Below are 8,930 nucleotides of genomic sequence, written 5' to 3' on the forward strand. Positions count from 1 at the left end.
AATTAGCTAATGTTTAAAAACGCCCACTCCACTATTCAGGCCCACCACAGAGAACATGAACACCCATAGGAAGGCGTTTTACTGAGGTGACATTAAGTCCCCAGCATGTCTTTATTTAGACCCTGGTTCCTTCAAGGGAAGCACAATGAGTACCTTAATAAAAACTCTGAAAGTCCCCTGCAGACATTCTTGTCGTGCAAAAAAAACCCAGCTTATGAGCGTCAAGAGAGAGTACGAGATGAAAAGGAATGCAAAAGGTGAAACATGTCACAGAAGAAATGCAAGGCTAATGGGAGTTCCAGCCTACATGAAAAAGCAGATTAACTCCACATAAAAGCGCACATGCTTCTTTTAATGACCCTGAAATGAGGAATAAAACATGCATGAGCTTTTTATGGGAGTTCTGTTCTCTCTGATGTGAGTCTCTGAGGTCGACCTGTTTCTGGGAAATGACTTTCTTGATGTTCTCGACAGGCTGCGGCTGAATGAAGACGTATAGATAAAGTTTATGGGCTGAGAGCGTTTCGGAAGTGTCTGCTTTTGTCCTTTCTCACAAAAAGCTGCTGGAAACCCAAGGATTTATCAGATCCGTTGCCACAGTAATGCTAACATGGCAGAGACCTGCAGTTCTTTGCTCTCTCTCTCTGCTGTGTGCAAAGTGTCCGCTACGGGGCCGAGGCAGCATCCATCTGTGTGCACCCTGCCAACACAAATCAGCTGAGGATAATGCAGCTGTCCTGCCCGGAACACGTTACTCTCTCTCACTCTCTCTCTCTTTCTGAGACAGATCGGGATTCTGCAGAGAGGTGGACAGAAGCCGGCAGGCATTTCAATTTTTTGTTGTCTTTATTGTGGATCCAAACAGAGAGGGGCAGATGGGATGGGATGATCAGAAAACGTTTGCAGACAAAAATAGAAACTGAAGAATAGAAGCTGCAGGTGGAATCAGAAGCTGGTGGTGGCAGAGGATGAAAAGACAGAGCGGGAGAAAAAGGCCTGCAGCAGAGAAAGAGAGAAAGGAAAATCCTCAAAAGCATTTTGGAGAAAGTGTTTCTACTTGTAACCAAGCAAACTGTCTCAAGTCCTGCCAGCTCCTGCTTCTTTAAATACAATTATTTCCCACATGAGTGCAACTTTTCTGAGCTGCTTTGGAAATAATGAAGTCGTTCTCACCCCCAGGAGACGTGAACAGCTCGGCTTCAGGAGACAAGCAATGGATACCAGAGAGAAAGGCACACAAACAAGGCGACAATTGAAATGACACAATAGATGCAGGATTACACTACTTTCAGTCACAGAGCCAGCACATATCATCACGGGGGCCACAGAGGAGCACACCCGGGTCCTTGGTACTCACTGTACTGGCTCAGGCGTGATCTCAGTCTGCAACGTGCTGCAACAAAACCACTTTGTGAAACTGAATGGATAAGGTGATTTATTCGAGCTGCTTGTTTTGTTTGTTTGTTTACTCACATGATCTGCAAAATCCTGTAATGCAATAAAAACTTGCATCAATGGTGCAACACCTGATGCTTATCTGTTTCCCCAGGGGGAAAAAGGGTAGCTTAACCGCAGAATCAATCTGCACATTGCACTTTGACACCCTGCACACTTTACACACTGACACTTTACACTGGTACATTATTCTATATTTTGTGTATTCAAATAATTCTTTTTTTAACTTTACATTATATTTCTATTTTACTGTATTTATGTGTATTAGTAATTTGAGTGTTATTGCATGGCCTTGCGGAACAGTCTTTACATTTCACTGCACATCTGTATGAGCATGTAACAAATAAAAATCTTGAATCTTGAATAGAAAATCAACCTGAGTGCTGATGATGTTGTTTAAAATACCTTTCTGACAGAAACAGGTAACAGCTCTGCGTTCCTCACAGCAGGTAGAGTTGTTGTTTTATGGCGGTCTTTGCAAATGGGTTTCATCACATACTAACCTTCAGAGAAAACAGACGTGAATCTCTGATAAATTGCAGGAATGTCAAAAATAATTTGGCAGAAAAATTCCAAAGATACCTGAGGACACACATGGAAGTATTTTTTTAAAAAGCTTACCAGATGATGCACTCTGAGCTTCTCAAACTCTCTCTGATATGTTTTAAATGTCTCCTCTCGAGCTTCCAGTTTTACACTTTACCACCCTGTGTGTCAAACTCTGGTTACCAAGTTACAGAGAACAATGCTAAAGAGTTAAACCTCCCAGCAGGGAACCTTCAAACTGTACTAATTAGTTTGGAGCCCTGCTTTAACTTCTTATTTTTGTTTTTGAGGCTTCCATGTAATTTAACTTTTGATATAATTTCTTTTGACGGGTTAAATTATGAGGAAAAGTAAGATGTAAGGAGTTAAAGGGGACGAACAAAAGTCATGGTTCTACTGCAAGAAATTTACCCAGGAACTTTTGGAGGAACTCAGTCAGCACGTTTATGTGCACACTTAAGTCGAGCTACAGTTTGATTACGCAATTTAATTGGCCAACTGTCCTGTCCCAGTATACAAGCACCTTGGAATAATCAATTCTATTGACGGAAGTAAGGACCCGAACACACAGAGAAGTGTCGCTCAGAAAACGGTACAGCGGGCTTGTCGCTCTCTCTGTTGTAAGACGACATTTTTCAAGAAGTTTTTAAGTGTGCATTAGGTTTAAAAAGGTTCAAATTTCCAGCTCAAGAGGCGGAGTCACAGCGCTGGTCAATGTCACTTCTGGCAGAAGCAGCCAATCAAAAGTAGGAGGCTTTACCTTTAGGCGCTTTCCCCCTCGGAGCAAAGCAACGGTGAGAGCTCTACGTTTGCTCAAATCCATTTTTGTTTTTTTGGTCGCCCGTGTGTGTATGCAGCTCCGCTCCACAGTCGCTTCTCCCCAGATTGTGCTCAGGCATTCTTGGAGTGGCTGAGTCTAGAGCGACCACTCTCTGTGTGATCGGGCCCTAAGTCAGACTGGTTGGTAATATTCCCTCTTTTCAGAGAGTTACTATTGGACCATAACATAAAGTACCAAACAATCGACAAAACTGTTAGCAAGCAGCAAACTGGTTGTATCTCAACAGAGAAAACGAGGACAACTTCACAGCTCTGTTCAGGTCGGACATGCTCTACGCTTTACTTCTGGTACAAATGAAATGTGCTCGATCTCTCTTGCTTTTGGTGATATCCGAGTGCAGATGACAACACTGTATGAGTGCAAACAACTAGTGGGTCTAAGCTCTTCCAAGGTGAAGCCCATGGGGCGGTTTGGGTCTGATTTAGGAGTTTACCTTTAAGAGTAAATGAACCCCCAACCGTATAAGTGTATAAGTCCAACTTTGACTTAGTACAAGCATGTTTAAATATATGTTAAATGTCCAGATTTAGTTGGAATAGCAACAAAATAAATCAACTTTTCTTTTTTTAAATCAAGTAAACATAATGTGTGTTTCTCCACTGCAGGAACCAAGGTCTAAATAAAGTCTCTGGGACTTTATTGTGCCCCTCAAAAGGTCCCTAGTCCAGTGGTAGTGCTTTATAAAAGTACACTGTGGGCTAAGCAACACTGAACATTTGGTGGATTGGTAGAAACAGACCATTGGGGGTTGAAAGAACCTTTTTGGGCCCCGGAGAAGAAGACCTGAGAACTAAAAGTCTCAAGTACTTTTGGTGGAAACGCAGCAAAAGAAGACAAGAGTGTCTTTAGAACTTAGTGTCTCTTTTTATCCAATATTTGAGTTCTTATTTCTTTGCTGAATTTGTTAATAGTTCCTGATTATCTCTTCCACTGCCATCCAAGGAATAAAAACATAGTTCTTGGTATCACAATCAGCAGCAGACAAGCCCTGAAATAAATACGTCTGCATGTTAAACAGTTCTTGCACTTTGGGTGGAAATATCTATCAGATATTTGTTGCAAAACTTTTGTTTTTCCGTAGCAGCTGCAGGCATTGTTTGGTTTAATAAGACACGAGTAAAGCAGACTGGAGGTAATTTCCTGAAGGGATCATGCACCTGGGCCCTGCAGTACTCTGGTCAACCCTGCTTAACAGGAAATCTAAGAAGCTTACAGAACACTAATGCCCAAATGGCCCCCAGGTATCTACAGTGGGAACAAAAAGAGCCTTTTGAGTACAGCCTGAGAACTGACCAGGAGTGGAAAAGCAAACTAAAAGACTGCATCATGTAACAGAATTAACAGAGAGAGGCACGACACAAATCAGCTTGTAAAGATTCAAAAGGGTCACTTGCATAATTTAGAAAAAAACACTTTTTACTTCATAAAATCATCAGCTGAGAAAACAGTTGGACAGTACAAATATTTAGTCAATATTAAATACTGTACAATGACTGATCAAATCCCTATAAAGGACATAACCCTCTGATGAGAGGAAACATTTAAACAGTCCAGTTTGGTTCCAGCAGCAGACGCGCAGAGAGCCATGTTGGTTGACAGCTTATTGTTCTCCATTGCACAAAGGAACGGGGTTTCACGTCCCTTTACGCAAAACCTCTCCAGCCAATCCAGCGGCGCCGCACTGAAAACAAAAAACCATGTGCAAAGGACGGTATATTAAGGTGTTCAGTTCTAACTTAAACAAAAACATCGGAGAGGAATTCAACTCGCAAAGCAAAGTCCGTGTGAACCTCAAGAAGCCCTGCAGGATGCGTCCAAAAAAATCGTTTTAATGTCAAATTTCCTCTTATTTGAACGCAATTTACGCACATATGTTTAATTAATTGAATCAGTGTTTTTATCTTAAAGTGACATCTATTTCAGGTCATTATTTCTGAGACATTGGCATTCCTCTGGAGACCCCCCTCCCCCCCTTCAATGCAAACGCTTAATTTACAAGCCTCTAATTTCAGATGCTTTTGTAGCAGGACTTCATCGGGTGCACACTTTGCCAAGAGTCCATCATGTCTCCAGTCTGCTGTTTGAAAAGATAAAGAGTTTTTTTTTGGTGTCAGCAGCCTTTAAGGTGCGGGAGCGCAGAAAGTTTGTCCACTTTCCCCAAAGCTGCGGCGTTTTCGACTCCTTTCAGCCACTCTTTGCATTTCCTCACGACCGTCTCGTCCACGTCTCCGTCCTCTTCTTCGTACTCCACATCGTCATACTTGTACTGATCGTTGAGGAGAGATATCTTAACGATGGCGGTGATGTCCTGCTCCGCGCTCTCCACTTTGGCCACGGGAGCTTTGGAGCCTCCGTGCGACTTTTTGGTTGGGAAAACTCGCCTGTGCCGAAAGTCCGTGGAGGCGCAACACTTCTGCTGCTTGGCCATCATCTGCTTTTCTAGATTTCTCTTTTGGATGACGAGGATGGCTTCCGGGGTGAGGCTGAGGGTGAACTGGATCTCCTTCTTCACGTCCTCTTTGCCGTGGAGATGTCTGGCGGAGTCCATGGAGCTGGAGCGCCTGACTCCCTCCGACGAGTCCTGAGGTTTGGGCACCGACAGCCAGGAGCATTTTCCCTGCGTCTCCTGGCCGGAGCCTGCCTTCTGAGAGGGGCTTTTATTCTTCTCCTGCTGCGGGGCTTTTCGCCCCAAAGTCCTTAAATTCGCAGACGTCCAAGAAAGAGACTGCTTCTCCTTTTCGGACCCTGCTTTCTCCCTGCCGGATTTGCTGGTGAGCTCAGACTGAGGAGGCACTGCGTTGGCTTTCTTTTTCCCGAATAGATCCCTGCCGGGAGAGGAGATCCGCTGGTGGAGGCTGATGGGCGGAAAAGGCATTTTAGTGGTTGGAATGAATCAGGATATAAAAAAGTGCAGAAGAGGAAGCCCTGCGTTGAGCGACGAGCGGCGCATTATCCAGCAGTGCACCTGTTGTCCGCGCTGAAGCTGGAGAGTTCAACTGGTGCACACACACACACAGGCCGGCGGATTTATGAGCGAGCAGGCAGGAAGGCGTGGTCAGGGGGGAGCGATCCAAACAAAGCCATACAAAACGGTGATGATGTCATTTCAATAATTTCCAACAACTTCCTGAAGCGATGAGCCACATCCACCTCGATTTCTCCTCGTTTTCTTCTCACAGCGCCTCTCTGCTGCTCTGCAGGCATTGGACCATTTCCCACCTCATCCACTCAAGACTGTTAGAGATCACCATCAATGATGGATTACAATCATCTTGTTTTATTTAATAAAATTGTAACTTTAGAGGCAGAAGGGAATTTAACCAGAATTCCCCGCTTATAGTCTGAATTTGAAAATGTGTACATTTACCCCAGAATTATTAAAATTTCATTATTATAATTTAATATAACGAAACGTTTTTGAAAATATCTCCTTAAACATGTTCATGGTGATAAAAGATAAAGTCTGATTTCTGTAGTCGCATTTTTATTTAAAGGTGACATATCCTCCTCCTCTTCTTCAGTGTAAATAAGTCTCAGAGCTCCTCAAAACATGTGTGTGAAGTTTCTTGTTCTAAATCCACTCTGATCCTGTATTTGATCATGTCTATAAACCCCTCTATTTCAGCCCTGCTCAGAACAGGATGTTTCTGTGTCTGTACCTTTAAATATGTAAATGAGCGGTGTCTGACCACGCCCCCTCTCTGGAAGGGCTTGGGTGTACTCGGTCTTTCTCGCTCCATGTCCTATTGTTTACGGTGAGAAGGCAGACTCAGAGGGCAGAACAAACACCGAGCTGTGGGAGTGTCACCCACCTGGGGGAGGGGCTACTGCCCTTTGTGATGTCATGAAGGAAAAATCTACAAACGGCCTGTTTGAGCACACATTTTCTGAAAAGTGGAGCAGGCAGAAGACGGAGAGGATGGACTTTTCTCATCATTGGGGGGTTTGTAGACGGACTAGAGACACATGTTAGAGTTAGAGAAACATGGAGAAGAGGATTTTGCAGAATATGAGACCTATTATTTGGGACATATATATTTATTGGGAATGACATGACATCTTCTTAAAACAGCCTGTTGACTATTTCACTAAGATTTTTCATATTTTATTTTATCAGACGAGTTGAGCGCCTTGTCTTCATGACCTGTTCGACTACATTAAATGTACATAATTCCTTGTGTGACTCACTCTCACTCTTGATTATATCTCTCTGAAGGCTTCATGTTCATGGCAGTAAAAACACAGTTCTGTCCTTGGTGCTCACACAGACGTCTGTCCTTGAACTAACAAAACATGTCACTGCACAACAATACACTTTGAGTTGATCCTTTCAGTCACCGATTGTCAATAAAATCTCGAACGTCAACTTACTCATGTATATGGATGGTTTGTCGTTGTTCCGTCAGCCGTGCAGCCAATGAAAGACATCTGGGGGGGGGGGGGGGGGGGGCAATCCAAAGTATTGATTACCTTTCCTTTCTGCTGCTATCTGCGATTTCAAGCAGACAGCTCCACAATTGATTGGATGTGATTTTGTTAGAGTCTAAGAGGAAATCAATATGTGCTTCCAGATATATTGTTTTTAGATTATTTATTTGATATCGCCTGAGGGTGCTTATGGTTACAAATAAAGAGCGATTACAGTTTGAGTTCTGATTTACAAACAAAGAAATGACTTTAGGACAGGGGGCTCACAGGTAATGTTTTGAACAAAGGGCCCATGACTGTTTCAGATATAAACTTCAGTTTCTGCAGCTGAATATTTAAATTTACTCTCCAAACAAAACACATTTAAAGTAGGATTTCAACATCTGTATCAGCTGACATCGACCCCGTTGCAGACGTTGGCAGATAATGTGGCATGAGCTGATGTCAGTAGCCGATGTTTATTTGTTGTGCAAAATCAATTTAGTGCACCTTACTACTGATTTAAAAATAAATGTTTTCTTACAGGACACAGGAAGTCACCTGTTGGACAAACTCTGATTTGTTGTCATGTCAAACATGAGAGAAAATGTTGCATTGTGGGAGTCTGACACAAACATCGGCAAACGGCTAAACTGTTATTTCAAACATTGGTATCAGAATCCGCCGTGATTTTTCCCAATTGGTGCATTTGTAACTTAAAGGCAATGTTCAACTGAATTACTCTCAGAAGTGAAACAACAACAACATTTAAATCCATGATGACACAAGCCTCGTCATATTTTCATTTTCATAGGACGAGCTGCACAGTAATCTGCAGACGAGACCCGGACTGGTTTAATTTCTGTGGTTTTTGTGGAGCCGTGGGATCCCTCTCCTCTGACATAACAATGGATTAGACGTAATGAAGAGGGAACAGTTGGGACGCCGACAGATTGCCCGAGGTCAGGGGGTACTTCCCTTCCTGCCTCATCCTAAAAACTTAAAACTCTGCAAACTTAATCCAAAAAAATGTTTGGGTGAAGGAAAGCGATCATAAGAACGACAACGCTCCCGTTCATTCAGCAGAAACATTTCATCCAGAAGATTAACTGCTCGAGGATCTGCTGGGTCTCTGCCAAGTTTTGTCGGACGAGTAGTGAGGAGGGGAGATTTTGTCCATGCTAATCCGACACCGTATTAGACAAGAGCCTAATGAGACTTTGAGGGAAGGGGGGGGGCTTCCAAAACAGGAAGTGAAATGTGTGCATCAAGCAGAAAAAAAAAACTCTTAAGGAATGTTTGTTAAACCTCGTGCAGACATCAAATCAGGGAGCACAGGAGTGTTTTTAGGTACGACTATCGATGCCAAATTTAAATCAAACTGTTTTTTTTCTAAATCTGTGGAGAGACCCTCGACTCTCAGAGGTGTTTCTATAATAAAGAAATGAACAACCCCACTTCCTCACATCATCTGATATAATGTGAACATCTGCAGCACAGATGGGGGGGTTGGCTGAGGTTATGCATCTTCCAGAGGAGGAGGAGGAGGTTGTCATGACAACCGCATCCTCAAAGGCAGTGCCGTCATGCTGAAGCAATACCGAGGTACCCGATGCGAGCTACACTGGGTTATTAGGTCACGTCAGAATCACAATGCTCAGAAAAGCGTAATTAACTGGGT

The 8,930-nt window shown here is 43.2% G+C and overlaps 1 protein-coding gene across 1 annotated transcript; it reads right to left on the reverse strand.

Annotated features, from left to right (window-relative positions):
• Positions 1-4,237: 4,237 nt before the first annotated feature.
• prr18 (proline rich 18) lies at positions 4,238-6,206 on the reverse strand. Its single transcript, XM_061039511.1, has one exon. It carries the CDS (start codon positions 5,715-5,717, stop codon positions 4,953-4,955), a length of 765 nt encoding a protein of 254 aa, XP_060895494.1. The 5' UTR covers positions 5,718-6,206; the 3' UTR covers positions 4,238-4,952.
• Between the last annotated feature and the right edge of the window lie 2,724 nt (positions 6,207-8,930).

This window comes from Labrus mixtus, chromosome 6 (assembly GCF_963584025.1).
Source record: "Labrus mixtus chromosome 6, fLabMix1.1, whole genome shotgun sequence".
Classification (NCBI taxonomy): domain Eukaryota; kingdom Metazoa; phylum Chordata; class Actinopteri; order Labriformes; family Labridae; genus Labrus; species Labrus mixtus.

Coding starts and splice junctions, on each gene's coding strand:
- prr18 (XM_061039511.1), bottom strand. CDS start 5,717: ATGCCTTTTCCGCCCATCAGCCTCCACCAGCGGATCTCCTCTCCCGGC.